Source organism: Dama dama, chromosome 7, assembly GCF_033118175.1.
Source record: "Dama dama isolate Ldn47 chromosome 7, ASM3311817v1, whole genome shotgun sequence".
NCBI classification, from domain to species: domain Eukaryota; kingdom Metazoa; phylum Chordata; class Mammalia; order Artiodactyla; family Cervidae; genus Dama; species Dama dama.
In genome coordinates this window covers 15,235,076-15,251,013 of record NC_083687.1, presented here as the reverse complement: position 1 = coordinate 15,251,013, position 15,938 = coordinate 15,235,076, and the positions used below count along the sequence as shown (strand labels likewise).

At 41.8% G+C, this 15,938-nt stretch overlaps 1 protein-coding gene across 2 annotated transcripts in view; it reads right to left on the bottom strand.

Moving 5' to 3' along the window:
- DNAH8 (dynein axonemal heavy chain 8) overlaps window positions 1-15,938 on the bottom strand; it is a 318,410-nt gene that overhangs the window by 74,206 nt on the left and 228,266 nt on the right. For both annotated transcript variants that reach the window (XM_061146069.1, XM_061146068.1), the window contains exons 73-78: window positions 15,376-15,481; window positions 13,284-13,536; window positions 12,989-13,179; window positions 8,050-8,171; window positions 7,338-7,456; window positions 5,070-5,272 (exon numbers count right to left, since the gene is read on the bottom strand). In XM_061146069.1, coding sequence (XP_061002052.1) covers window positions 5,070-5,272; window positions 7,338-7,456; window positions 8,050-8,171; window positions 12,989-13,179; window positions 13,284-13,536; window positions 15,376-15,481 — 994 coding nt within the window. The remainder of the gene's footprint in view (window positions 1-5,069; window positions 5,273-7,337; window positions 7,457-8,049; window positions 8,172-12,988; window positions 13,180-13,283; window positions 13,537-15,375; window positions 15,482-15,938) is intronic.

Below are 15,938 nucleotides of genomic sequence, written 5' to 3'. Positions count from 1 at the left end.
AGTGGGTTACCATGCTCTCCTCCAGGGGTCTTACCGATTCAGGGATCGAACCCTCATCTCATGTGTCTCCGGCACTGCAGGCAGATTCTTCACCACGGAGCTGCCAGGGAAGCCCCATTTTTATTTGTAAGTTTATATTTTATTTGTCCTCTTTCATTCATGCTTGGATTCTATTTTCAAATCCATTCTTCCTCTCCTTCACTCAAGCTCCTAGTAGGATTTTTCTCATGCTAAACCTATCTGTTTACTGCTTCTTTCCCAGGCACCCAGTGCTTTTGTGCAGAATTTATCTTCTCTGAATTTCTCAACAGAGAGCCTGACAGGTTCCATAGTGAGAAGTTTTCCTTCTTTTTTTTTTTTTTCCTGTGAAAACCTATTTGATTTGTTCCCATCCCTCAAGTTGCTGTCAGGTAACTTGCTAATTCATCCACTAAAGGCAGTGAGGGGGGATGAAAGAAAGAACACTGACAAGGGATTTGGGAGCCCTGAGATTAAGTCCGGAATTATCTGCCACCAACTAGTTCTCTGGCCTTATCTCCAGAACTTAGTTTCCTCAGCTGTAAAACAAGGCACTTGAATCCCAGGATTTTTCAGAATTTTGTGCACCTTGAGCATTTTATGATTATCTATTATTCAAATAAAACATCTCTAGTTGAGACTAGAGTAATATGTCATTCTGTCTACATAATAGTTTCATTTTACAGCTATCTGGGGAGTTTTTAACCCAAATCAGTGAACAGAATGATGCTTCCTAACATTCCTTAAAAACACGAATAAAGAGTTTTTTATAAACATCATTGGTTCCTTCCATGTTAAAATTAAATCTAATGTGTTTCCTAACAAAGCAACCAATAGAAGACTGAACAATTGCTGGAAAAACTAAAGAAGTACCAAGAAATGGAATCACTAAATTGCCAAGCAAAGCAGTATGATACTATGCAATAATGTTAGGTGATAGCACTGTTCTGGCCTTATGTATTTATTTAAAGTTATAATCTCTCCCAAAGGAGACAAAATTGAATTATTTTCTTATTTCTGTTCTTACACCAATGTCCTAGACAACAGCATTGTTTTGAGGTAAACTTGAAATGGTAACTTCAATGGGAATTGCCCTTCTTCTAGGAAGAGTATCCCCTTCTAAGACATGCCCCCAACTCTAGGCTCCATATATGTGGTTCTCGCTATGAATCCATTTACACAGCAACAGTTCATTGATTGGCCCAGAAAGAATCACATGATCAAAGCAAAACCAATGAGCTTCTTCCTTGGGTATTTGGACCTGGGACCAAGAGAGTAAGAGGAGTTTGCCTGGGTGAAACCAAATGGGGCCATCCAAGGTACAAAAGCCCCTCTGTGTTCCCCATTTCTTGTTTGTAGAAAAATGCTTTAGTCTCTTAGGCCTTCCCTGGGTTCCAAAAGGCAGACTCAGTTCAGTTTAGTTCAGTTCAGTTCAGTCGCTCAGCCATGTCCGACTCTTTGCGACCCCATGAATCGCAGCACACCAGGCCTCCCGGTCCATCACCAACTCCTGGAGTTTACTCAAGCTCATGCCCATCGAGTAGGTGATGCCATCCAGCCATTTCATCCTCTGTCATCCTCTTCTCCTCTTGCCCCCAATCCCTCCCAGCATCAGGGTCTTTTCCAACGAGTCAACTCCTCACATGAGGTGGCCAAAGTATTGGAGTTTCAGCTTCAGCGTCAGTCCTTCCAATGAACACCCAGGACTGATCTCCTTCAGGATGGACTGGTTGAATCTCCTTGCAGTCCAAGGGACTCTCAAGAGTCTTCTCCAACACCACAGTTCAAAAGCATCAGTTCTTCGGCACTCAGCTTTCTTCACAGTCCAACTCTCACATCCATACATGACCACTGGAAAAACCATAGCCTTGACTAGATGGACCTTTGTTGGCAAAGTAATATCTCTGCTTTTTAATATGCTATCTAGGTTGGTCATAACTTTCCTTCCAAGGAGTAAGTGTCTTTTAATTTCATGGCTGCAGTCACCATCCGCAGTGATTTTGGAGCCCAAAAAAATAGTCTGACACTGTTTCCACTGTCTCCCATCTATTTGCCATAAAGTGATGGGACCAGATGCCATGATCTTAGTTTTCTGAATGTTGAGCTTTAAGCCAACTTTTTCACTCTCCTCTTTCACTTTCATCAAGAGGCTCTTTAGTTCCTCTTTACTCTCTGCCATAAGGGTGGTGTCATCTGCATATCTGAGGTTATTGATATTTCCAAAAGGCAAACTCAAGCAGTTACTAATTAGGGAAGTGAGGGAATACAGAAACAAAGGAAGAGCACTTGAGAAAGAAAAGTAATGATAGCTTCAACAACAATCCTAACTTCTCCTCAGGACTTCCCCAGCGGTCCAGTGGTTGAGACTCCCACTGCAGAGGGCATGGGTTTGATCTCTGCTTGGGGAACTAAGGTCCCACATGCACATGATAAAGCCAAAAAACAAAACAGTCTTAGTTCCTCCTTAAGGAATATATATAACAGTCTGATGACTATCTTTGAGATGTTAGGAACAAGCTAAGACCCTTGCCCAGATGGAGGGTGTATGACTACATGTAGTCCACAAGTATGGAGACCCTAGACTGGCTGGAACCAAAAGGCTGATGATTAAGAGTCCTGAAATACTACCCTTTTACTTCACTATCAACCAATCAGAAGAAAGTCATGCACCCTGCAATTTCACTCCAAATGCTGTCTTTAAAAATACATTCCTCAAAGTCTTTTGAGCATGAACTGCCTATTCTGCAGATTATATGGTACCTGCAACAAACACTGTGGGCTTTCCAGGTGGTGCTAGTGGTAAAGAACCCGACTGACAATGCAGAAGATGTAAGAGATGCAGGTTCAATCCCTGAGTTGGGAAGATCCCCTAAAGGAGGGCATGGCCACCCACTCCAGTATTCTTGCCTGGAAAATTCTATGGACAGAAGAGCCTGGCAGGGTTGCAAAGAGTTGGACAGAGTCACATAGAGTTGGACACAACTGAAGCGACTTAGCACACATGCATGCATGCATAAACACTGTACTTTCCTTCACCACAACTTGGGTCAGTAAATTGGCTTTACTACCCGGAAGGCAGGTAGATTCAGTTCAGTAACACTAGTAGTGCTGAACGTACTGAACATGTAAGTATTGAAGCCCATGAGCCACTGGAATCCATGAATTCTGTCGCGTGGAGGTTGCTTTGTGGCAAGACAAAAAAGGAATCTGTATGCAGAGAGGACATTGAAGCAACTGGACAAAAATCCATGGAGAAGTAGATATCAGAGGGATTTTCAAAGTACAAAGCTTTGAGAGAAGCACCACTCTTAGGCTGATACAGACGACTGCATGCTGCAGTGAATACTAGAACAAAACGGCCACCTTTAAAGGTGGTTAATAAGACTTTCCAGTAGTTATGTATGAATGTGAGAGCTGGACCATAAAGAAGGCTGAACACTGAAGAATTGATACTTTTTGAGCTATGGTGTTGGAGAAGACGCTTGAGAGTCCCTTGGACTGCAGGAGATCCAACCAGTTAAACCTAAAGGAAATCAACCCTGAGAACTGATTAGAAGGACTGATGCTGAAGCTGAAGCTCCAATACTCTGGTCACCTGATGTGAAAAGCAGACTCACTGGAGAAGACCCAGATGCTGGGAAAGACTGAGGGCGGGAGGCAAAGGGGACGACAGAGGACGAGATGGTTGGATGGCATTACTGACTCAATGGACATGACTTTGAGCAAGCTCCAGGAGATCATGAAGGACAGGGAAGCCTGGCGTGCTGTAGTGCATGGGGTCGCAAGGAGTTGGACACAATGGAGCAACTAAACAACAGCAATGAGACTTAACCATGTGCCAAGAGAACCTGGGAGCTCTTTGCATTGGGTCTCAGTGTTCAGATAGAAGAAAGTAGCTATTGAAACATGAATCCATGTAGCACACAGAATAGTGTAATGACAATGATGAGGAGGAGTGAACACAGACCATGCTACCATAAGCTATCAGTTTACAGTAACTTTAGTGCAGACGTGGTAAATACTTGGAGATCACAAAATAAATTTTATATTATGCTTATTCTAACTAGATAATAAATTCAAGGTTTTATTTTATAGAGTAGATTTAGGGATTCACAATCAATCACTTTCATAATCCTTATAAAGACATAAATGAATTGCTCCTATAAGATATAGGTATAGAGATCTGAACTTAGAAGATTCCAAAAGGCAGTTCCAACAACATTCAGATATTCAGAGTATTCAGAGAAAACTGCCCTCCTATAAACAGCCATCCTAGAAGAGAATGGCTCAATCATGATGCTTTGCATCATTCAGGTACTTCTTCTTTAGTCCTGTTGACTCACACTTACATGTTTGTAACTCCTTACCCTACCTTCTTCCCCCAGAGTAACTTTCCTTCTCTCCCACATGATCCCCTAATTTTTATCTATTTTTAGATACCACTCAGAATATCATCACGCTTTCCTCCATACCCCATGCAATCTGGGCAGCTCCAGATCTTATCGTTGGGCATGTCCTTACCTCTGCTGCAGCAGTTTGTCACACTGCCTTCTATTACCTGTTTACATGTCTGTCTTTCCCAGCTATGCTGTATTCACCTATGTACTCCGTGAATCTAGCACACTGCCTACACTCAGGGGTTATTGAATGACAGTATCAATGAACGAATCCTTAAATTACTATGCATTATTACAAGGGTTACATTTTTTCAATTTGTGACAAAATAGGCTTTGTTATAAATTTATACAGACACAGCAATAAAATTTGCTATTGGATGTTCATTCTTGCCAGTCTGCTATCCATGTGGTATGGACAACTGATGACAACTTTAAAAATATCAGTACATGATGGATGAGTATGTTCCTCTCTGCACATAGATATCTATACCCTCCCTCTAGGAGATCTAAAAATGGGGGAAAGAAGAAGTTTAATAATTTTTCTAACTCAGTTTTATGAATATATTTATAAGAACTGGCTATAAAATTATGAAAGGAAAAAACTGAAGCAAAAACATAGAGGCTTTGCTAAATTTCATAGATTGCTGTTCATACCCAGCTTCAGTTTCTTGGCCAGTGCATCAATTTGAATTGTGGGATCAGATCCCATGGATAGAAAACATATCAGAGGTGTTCTCGTATCACTTTCTTCCCAAGTTTTCTCCAGATTTAAGATAACCGGTTCTGTGTACTTTTCCTCCAAAGAATCTGCAATATACTTTCTTGCTTGAAAAACAGTACGGTCTGGGCACCAAGACCTAGAAATGCAAACAAGTTAGAGGAAATAAATTCAGATTTTTAAAATTCTATTTAGTTCTAAGCACTTAAAGAACACATAGTTAATTAGCAAACAGATAACAAGCTAATCCTCCTTTATGCAGATATGTGTAAGACAGACGGTGAGATTTTCAGTCCTCGGATGAGCGCAAGTTTAATCGTGTGGTTTTGATGCCAGGCATTGGCAAGGAGCAGGGCAGAGTCAGTTCTGTTGCCAATCTAGAATGGAACTTAGAAATCAGTTGACTTCCAAGTGTCTCATTTTCAGGAGAAGCAGTGACTATTCTGAATTTTTTAAAAATAAATTCCTGTTAGGTTTTTAAAAAATCTATTTATTTATTTATTTGGCTGTGATGGGGTTTATTTGCAGCACGTGGGATCTTTTTTTTTTAATTTATTTTTGGATGCACTGGGTCTTTGTTGCTACATGCAGTCCTTCTCGAGTTGCAGCGAGCAGGGGCTACTCTTCAGGCCTCTCATTGCAGTGGCCTCTCTGGAGCACAGGCCCTAGGCCCGTGAGCTTCACCAGCTGCAGCACACAGGCTCAACAGTTGTGGCACATAGGCTTAGCTGCTCAGTGGTGTGTGGGATCGTCCTGGATCAGGGATGCAACCCATGTCCCCTGCATTGGCAGGTGGATTCTTATCACATGGGATCTTTGGGGCACACAGGATCATTTGAGTTGAGGCCTATGGGATCTAGTTCCCTGACCAAGGAATCAAACCCAGGTCCGGGCATAAGAGTGTGGAGTCTAAGCCACTGGGCCATCAGGGAGGTTTTAATTAGCTACTTAAAACACACACACACACACACACACACTCACACACACACACACACACACACACACAATCAGTGATTATCCCTAGTAACTAGGCTATCAACTCCAGGTAAGCAATTACTCGTTCAAACAAACACACAGGAGTGTATTCACTCTTTGATAGATATTTATGAAGTAAATACATCAGGGTGTGCTCCTGAGGCCAGGGACACAGCAGGGATGCAAGAGGAGGTGTCCTCTGGCCGCTCCAGTACACGATGGGACCTGGCCGGCTGCACACTGGGAGCTCTGCAGTCTTCAGAGGGAGACAATGTGTCAAAGGTGACAGAAGCTGCTTGATTCGCAAGCATTTATTAATATTAATACCATCCATATAGCCTACACTGTAGCAGTTCTATACACTGTGACTCATTAAATAAATGTCATTTGATATTTCTGGATCATAGTCAAGTGCTATGGTTTCTTATTGGTTAGTAGATTGCGTTATTCTTTTTACACAGATTCAATTTTCAAAGGATGGGTGAAAGATAGACACATGTAGTCTAATAAAACAAATAATTGTTCTGTCCTGAGGTCACCACTGCTGACAGCTCTGATCACTCTCAAAGAGTGACAATATCTAGGAAACAACTTTTTCTAAGAAAACTCGGCCGTGTAACCTTAGATAAGGTTACTTAACTACTCCAAAATAATAATCCTACATCTTTTTGTTAATCTTTTGGTGGTTTCATCCTCCCCAGCTCCACCCTCCTGTCTTGTCCATCACACACACACACACCCCTTCCAATACAGAAGCCTTCTTTGAGCTACTGCATACTGAGAAAACATGAAAAGTGAGAAAAAGAAAAGAAAAAAAAAATCAACATCCATTTCAAACTCTTGCTTCCATTTCAACAGCTACAACACCATTTATATGTTTTAATAGTGCAATCTTCTTGGTTTTAGCTTAAAAATTACCTTGTAACTCTGTGAGATCTACTCTTTTACAGAAGTAAATTCAATAGTAAATGATTTACTCAGTGGTAAATGGTGACCAAAGTGAATAGTAAAAACATTTTCATATGTGTTTTGCTAAAAGCACTATCATTAATACATTGTTAACATATGCCCTTCACCATTTTTATTTGCCATCCAAAACTTCACTTTGGAAGCATAAACATCCATTACAGTCACTACTGGGACACAGCGAAGTAAACTCACTGAGGTGGGATCTATAATTTGACACTATGATGAGTGATGCTTCTAGGCCTGATAATACCTGCTCTCACCTGATAAGTAAAAGTTTGCGGCAGGTATCCAGTGAGTCATTATATCCATCAGGGATGATTTCCTCCTCTGGAGCATCTTTATCAAACCAACTTTTCCACCCTTTCTCATTACGAGATATCTAAAATAAACAAACTAATTAGCAACCCTCAGGAATATATGCAATTAAAATTAAACAACGTAAAAAGGTAGATAATTTTTTAAACATAACCACACTGTTTTACATTTTTTTTCAGAACCAATGACTCAAATAGCTTGGATATCAGTATTCCCTTTCAGTTTCCCCATTGCTTTTCTACATTATTCACTAAAATGAGGACCATGTATCAATTACACTCAACGATTGGACAGGAAAAACCACAGACCAGGGTTTCTCAACCTCGGCCCCATGAGCATTCAGGGCCAGGTTAATCTTATGTTGTGAGGGGCTGTCCTGTGCATTGCAGGATGTTTCGCAGCATCCCTGGCCTCTCCCCACTCGTCACCAGAGCACCTTTGCCTCTAGTTCGTGGAAATCAAAAACGTCTCCAGAACTGTCATATGTACTCTGGGGTGTGCACCAGGTTGCCTTAGAACAACAGCCACAGTTGTCTTAAAGCTGCATTATTGTGTCAGCTCCTCTGGTTCAAGGGCTTGTCACCAGGAGGCCCCAATTTAAACGACCCAGGTGTGTTTGGGTTTACAGATCTATACTTTTTTCTAGTCCTTTATTACCTGGTTCATAATTTCTGCAAACTGTGGAAGTTTACTCAGTTCCACAAGATTCAGCCAGGTCATATCGAGGATCCAGCGAAATGGCTTAGGAGGGCAGGCTTTCAGATCCAGAGCTGCTCCCCCTGGGAAAAGGCGTGAGCAGGAATCAGGTCAGCTTGTGCTCCATATTTTAGAAATTTATTTTCAAATTAAGAAAAAAAAAACCCAGATAACCGTATCACACACAAAAATGGGAAAGTTGGAAAATAATCACATTACAGAAAATGTGGTTATCTTTTTGGGTACATTTCCTTCAAGTCTAAGTGATTTATACCATCTTATACAGATAGCAACTCCCTGTCATTTTTCCCTGCAAAGAATTTTTCTCAGGTGGTCGCAGATGTTTGCCTTTTTATTGTTGTTAACTATTTGATATCAGTGAATAGATGGATCTCTTTATAGGTGAGTTTAAAAATCACTTCTTAGTGAAATCACTCCTCCAGAAGCTTGATATTCAATACTATTTTTTAATCAGGTCAGAAAGATGGATACAGGCATAGGGAGGGAAAAAGGAAGAAAGGAGTCTAATACATCTGTGGGTTTTAAGGAAGTTTTCAAATCATTTATTCATTCATTTACTCAACAAATACCCACTGAGCCACTTCTCTGTTTCCAGAATATTCCAGGCACTAGGGATACCAAACAAGACGCCTGCTCTCACCAAGTCTAGTGGAGAACGTAAGTGAATGCACTGGAACATATTTTGAAGCAAAGTGAAAGTTGCTCAGTCATATCTGACTCTTTGCGACTCCATGGACTGTAGCCTGTCAGGCTCCTCTGTCCATGGAATTCTCCAGGCCAGAATACTGGAGTGGACAGCCATTCCCTCTCCAGGAGATCTTCCCAACCAGGGATTGAACCCAGGTCTCCCACATTGCAGGTGGATTCTTCACCATCTGAGCCACCAGCTCAGGCTTCCCCACCAGGGAAGCCCATTTTGAAAGCAAATCACCAGTTAAATGACCACATTCAATGTGACAATGTCCACCAAGAGGTATGACTATATTTTCAGTTTCAAAGTCCTCTATTGAATGTCTTTAGTAATGTTTTATCATAATTACTCCACCTCTGTTGTTTAATTCAGATGTATAGGAAATAGTGGTTCATGAACTTTTAAATCCTATAATCCTCTTAAAGAACTCATCAAATCCCATTTCACTCACTGACTTGGGGACAGAAACGGGAGGTGGTGGGTGGAGGGAATCACAGGTCTCTGCTCTCCCCTCCGGCATCTTCCTGAGAAGGTGGACGACCTGGAGGACCTTCCTGTAAGTCCCTTCCCTCCACCGCGGACTCAGGGGCTCTGAGTGCCACACCGCCTCCAGAACCTGGAAATCTTCTGACGACGCCTCCATCCCCACAGGGACTCGGTGAAAGAGGAAGCCTTACCCCAGCACCATTTCTGCTAACGCTGAGTTTACCGTAGGAGAAGCAAGCCCTACAGAAAGTCACCTGCAGATTTAAGGGATTTACTCCTCTCACGCGGGCTTCCCAGGTGGCGCTAGTTGTAAAGAACCGGCTTGCTAATGCCGGAGACATAAGAGATGAGGGTTCGATCCCTGGGTTGGGCAGATTCCCTGGAGGAGGGCATGGCAACCCACTCCAGTATTCTTGCCTGGAGAATCCCATGGACAGAGGAGCCTGGTGGGCTACAGTCCACAGGGTCACAAAGAGTCGGACATGACTGAGCAACTTAGCATGTATGCATGCAGTGCTCTAACACGGAGATAAGACATGTCCCTTTTCTACTTGGTTGTAACCCCCCAACACACATACACACAATGATTTCATGTCATCATACACCTCAAAGACATCAAGAGAAGACATTTAAGTTACATAGGTGTTTTCAACATACCATGCACCTAAACTAGCCCAGAACAATCACAGCCTCTCCTGTTCCCCCCAAATATCCTGGCTCTGCCACTTACAGGCTACATAAACTTGGACAAAGAACTCAATTTTCTCCCAGTACCCTCTTCTGTCAAATGAGTATAATAATAGAATCCATCAGATTGATTGCTGTGAAGATTAAATAAATTAATGCATGTAGAAAGCTAACAACCCTTGTGGCCCAAAGTAAAAGCTATATAATCATGAGCTGTTATTTTGACATTAACTCTCTGTCTGTTTTGGAAGGCTTGGGTCCAATCCAACCTGCAAGGCCAGAGAAGACCCCCCTAAGGTGTCTTTTTGTCTGTAGTTTACGACAAAAGAAAGATGATGTCTTTCTAAAATAACCAGGCAGGGGGAACAGATGTATCAATTACTCTACAGTACAGGATTGCCCCTGGTAGCTGTTCCATTTTTCAAAGTATTCTGACATTCTCAGTTGAAGAAGAAAGTCAAAGGCACCTTCCAGATATTGCAGAAAACAAGTAGGAATTAATACAAAAGGATGGTCACTCTTGGGAAATCAAACATTTCTGCTCTGCTAAATAAGTCTTTTTTCTTTCCCCCTTAAGTACTGAGTTCAAAATGATAGAAGATATCAATGATCTAAGGGTTATGTTTGTTAACTTTGTAAAAAAAAAGCATTAAAAACAAAGTTCTACCATCTTTTAAAAAATAATTTGGTCAAACTGTAAGCCAGTTTAAAATTACTACAAACGGTAGATTAAACCAGTTTTGATTTTTTTAAAAACTCTCCCTGTGTGCTGTGCTGACTGTACTTCTGACAATCCACCTACCATAAAAATCCCAAATTAACCTTCTGCAGCACGGCTCTGTTCATGCTACTTCCCTGCTCATAAAACATTCCATGACTCCCTATCGCCAAGTAAATTAAATTCAAATTCCTCTCACTGACTCTCCTGACCCTACACAGCCTGGTTCTCTCTGACTCTCCAGTTTTACGAAATGGGATCACAGATATGCGCTAACCACAGCTCAGAGGTGTAGCCTTCTTTATTTCTTCTGTGACAAATCAAATCCTCCTCACAAATTCCCACCCCAAGTCTTGCTGTGTTTCTCTGTCTCCTCTGATTTAAAGACTTTCTGACTTTCTCTCAAAGAATCTAGTCTCTTTCGGGGAATGGCGGTGGCTTGGCTGGTTGTGCTGGCCGGGGAAAGAGAGAGTAGGGTGGGTTTGTGTCTTGATGGGGAAATGCTTCAGTTCTACAACCCCCCTCCCATCCCCACCCCACCTCTCCCCCGGTCTTCATCTGTCTCAGTCACAGCCTGGGATCCTCCGAACCATGACAAATCCTATCTGGGAGCATTAGGCTGTTGTCCACAGAGATTGGTACTTTGTCACTAGCTACAAAGTTCCCCTGCCCTGCAACTTCTTTATTGGAACCCCAGGCCCCGCAGCTGTGCACCAGCCCTCTCTGCATTTCCATGTCCACACTCCTGCTGCCAAACCTCAGGCTTATCCATCTATCCACTACCTTCCACCATTGACGCTGTGATGCAGCGTCCATGTTGGATGTAGCTCAGGGCAGAAGGCACTTCCCTGCCCTCTCTGAATTTATATGAGGTCATGTGTCCTGCTATAGCTAATGAAATATGAGCATGTGACTTGTGTGACCTTTAAGAGCCAGCACACAATTTGCCATATCATGTCCCTTTTCCATAGTGATTATGGAAAGCAATTTGGATTCTTGGGTGACCATGACAAGCAAGTCAGATATGGACAGTAAAGGAGAAGTACACTTCTGCTGTGTTGAAATTCAGGGATTGTTTTTATGACCACAAAACCTGGCCTCTCCTGACTAAAACTAGGTCCCCACTCTTGATACTTCTCAAACTCGCTCTCTTTCAACCATCGTGACCAGAAATCTCTGCACAAAGCAGAACTCTCAGGCTCATTTCTGACCCTCTCTCGGCTCTTACACCAAGTCCTCTGCCATTTTACTTTCATGATCTCGCCTATCTGTCTCTCTTTATATTCCCATTGTCTTCACCCTAGGATGGGAATGCGTTTCTTGTGGTTGGGAAAATTTTAACAGACTCCCTTGAACTTCATTAATCCTACACTTCTCTGCCGGAGTCACCTTCCTAAAGAACAATAAAAGGATCACATCACCACCTCACACAACCCCTTAATTTCTTACCAGATCAAGAAATCCTTCCCCTGGGAATCAAGGCTCACCAATTTACATACTCCAGTCATTTCTTTTCTCATGCTGCTCTGCTCAGCACGGAAATTCTCTTCATTTCTCCTATCATTCAATGTTCATTTCAAATGCCACTTTCTTCTTTGGGGGGAGAAGGGCAGCCAGAAAATTATTTACTAAACGACTTACCAAAGAGCAAAAAAAAAAAAAAAAAAAAAAAGAAAAGAAAAGATAGGAGCATTTTCCCATGTATCAAATAACCTGGAAAACTTCACGGCTTAACCTGCAAAGGCAAATTTTCCAAGGAGCTTTTTATGATCTCACTAACCACATGCAATCACTCCCTTCTTTTAGACATAATACTTTGTTTAACTGAATTGAATGAAAATACCGCTCTTTTCTCTCCTTAATCATACTTTTAACATGGAGATAAGCAATGTATAGGATTCACTTTAAATATGAAATACAAGTGTGCTTTCTTTTTAAATTTACACTCTATAACATCATTATAATCCTCTGCTTAAGGAATTGCTCTCTTGCAGTAGAAAGCTCACCCCCCGAATCACTATTTCCCCTTTTGGCATTTGAATGTCCTAATCCTAAGCAACAAAGCTCAAACTTAACTTAATGACATAACTAAAAATCGCAGAGTTAACACAGACCTGAAATAAGTCATCTTGAGTAACCAGAGCAAAATGAATAGAAATCAGGGGGGTAAAAAATGAACTTCACTTCCAACAGAACGTAATTCCTCTGTGTATTATAAGAATGGGTCTACGGGACATCAAACAGCATATCAAAAGCAATCTCCATTACATAGTACATCCACATCCCAAGCCCTTCACCTTTAATGAGAGCCTGAAACTCTCTGTGCTTCACGGTTCCTCTCTGAAGATCGATCTTTAAGGTCATGAGGAGTACAAAGAGGAACTTGTGGTTCTCGTACAAGCCTCTGACAGAATATGTAAAAACCTCGTAGGTCAGATATTCAATAATATTTGTAATTCTCTTTTGAGGCAGTGGAGACTTCTCAGACCTGCAATATGTTTTAAAAATCAAAGAAGTAAAAATCTATTTCTAAGAGAGTAGCAATACACACAAAATTTGGTCGGGGGAGGTAGTTAGGTGGTGAGGCCCCACCTGGCCATGGACTGGTCAAATAATTTCAAGAACTGGGCCAGCGAGGTCTGGTACATGATGTTGACCATGCTCATCTCCGTGATGAGGAAGTAGAGGATACTGCCGCGGGTGGCCGCGGGCCGGAACTCCTCCTGGGCAGTGTTAATCTTGACCTCCGTTTCTGCAGCTACGTGTAGTTTTTCACTGACTTCAGCGGCTGTTAGCTTGGTGGTGCGGAGGACACCAATGAGAGATTCATCATCTACCAAGGAACCTGAAAACCAAAGAGGAAAGCCGGGGAATGCAAGATGGGAAATTTGTAAAGCGAGATGCATCACTTCTCTAATCATCCTGTTAGTTTTCAACTTGACTTCTTCAAAGCCCACAGGGTGCAAGGGTGAATCTTGAGACATAGAAAGCCTTCTGGTCCAGCTATCTATCTAAGGCTTCAATCCGCTCTAAACATTCCGGCCTAGGAGTTATCCAACTCTGCCTGAAAATGTGCAAAAGGCAGTTCTCAAGATAGCCCACATGTCTGTTCTTCAAATGTCTAAAGAAAACTCATGTCTCCCTCCAGTCCCAGTGGTTTCAGCTGTTCCTTATGTGACGGCGCTGCTGCCTCTTTTATCATCTTGATGGGTCCCCTCATGGCATCATGGGCTTTTCCGTCCCATCTGTCTCACAGCTCAGGCTGACTCAAACATTACCCACCAGCTTAGAGGTGAATTGTACACTTTCTACTCCTGCTTTAGTCCAGCAGTCCTTGACACTGAGAACTCTGGTCCTTCTATGTCTCTAATACGTTAGGAGATAGTGGAAGTGTCTGACCAGGAAGAAAAATGCTGATTTTAGTTTTTAGTTTTACCCTTCTTAATAGACATAAACATGTCTATGACAATAAACTCAGTTTTAAGATACAGAAAGATGCTCTGGATGTGCTGAGCTAACAGTCAGGATACCTTCAGAGAGAAGCTCTGGCCCACCTGGGAGCAGGTGGATGCTACTGGAAGGGGCTGAGATGCTCTCATGGGCATGTTAGGTCTGCGAGAGAAGTCCAAATTGTGACTAATCTCACAGGAAAGAGGTCTTGATCCAGTACGCTCTTGGCTGGATCAGGGGAGGAACCCTCAGTCAGTCCTTGCTGGTAATATTTACAATGCCCAGAGGTATCCATCCAAATGGCTGGCACAAGTCACAGACCAAGAGACAGGCAACTTTATCAGCACAAGCAGTACAATTAAAGCAGATAAAAGACCTTTGCCATGAAGCCACCTTAAAGCGCTAGAGGCTGTTATGAAAGTGACACCTAATGTACTTCTGGGAGGTTAAGTTTTCCCTTTTTTAAAAAAATATATATCCAGGAGTTAAGGTGCTTCTGGAAAGCATTCATTTGTTGTTGTTCAGTCGCTAAGTCTCGTCTGACTCTTTGTGACTCCGTGAACTGCAGCACACAGGGCTTCCCTGTCCTTCACTATCTCCCAGAGTTTGCTCGAACTCACATGCATTGAGTTGAAGTATTTACTATTAGTTTGCTAATGAACAATAGAATTTAGGTTGCTGTATTTTGCCTATTACAGAACAGTATATCTCCAAATCAGGGGTTGGGACGATGACCTGACTGCCCGGCGGTGAACCTATCCCAGCTTCTACGTGGGAGGTCCAGTCAAGTCAAGAGTGACTGAGCTCTGGCTGCTCAAGTGTCTCTGACAAGATTACACACATCAAAACCCGTTGTGGCAACAGCATTTCAAGACCAAATAAAGAATTGATCTAAAAACAACAGAAAAAAAGATCGAGCACATTAGTTTCCTTCAGGCAAGCAAATTAGCCTATTATGAGTTACCTAGCTGTATTGGGAGCCCTTATTTTTCTCAGGAGAGAGCAATTATATCAAGAAAACTGTGTTATTATCAAATGCTCAGATGCCGGTTACTAATTTAAAAATCAGATTCCCCGCAGTCTCTCTGTAATATCTAGATGGAAATTGCCTCGCTTGTTTTTGCATTGACAACTCAACTGTTTCCTGACATCTATAATCATGAGGGCACTGAAAAGAGGGTACAAGAAATCTATCCACAATCCATTATGTGATTATTTCTTAATAACACAATACCTTTTGTAGCACTTAATTTGTAGAGGAGGTTATCTTCAAGTTCTTTCATCTTCCGCTTATTAAAAGTCACATCCTCCAAAAGTTTAACCCTCTCAGACTCTAACTCCTGTTATTTAAAAAAAAAAAACAAACAAAAAATATCATCAGAAGTGTAATTACCAGTTATTATGGCAAATCCAACTTACTAGTGTTTATTATTCATTTTTAAAAGTTTAAACCGAAATACCACTGAAACGACACTATCGTTAGTCAAATCTGTATTTTTGTTTCTCTCGACCGTTAAAAAAAAATTATGCCCACTAGCATTAAGTTTCCATAGCATGTACATTGGTATGCATGGGATAACTCTGCTAAAATAATTCTGCCCAGGCTTTTTCCACCTCTACATTTATTTAAATTAGAGTGTCCCATTCTCTTGGCCCTGTTCCCACATACCACCCTCAGTGAGAAATGCTAACTATATTTGCAGTCAGAAGGGACAGAAACAAAGAGGCATTAAAACCAAGAAATGAACAGAATACTTAAGTTGACTGGAGCTTCTGAGTTGGGACCTGACTACAGGA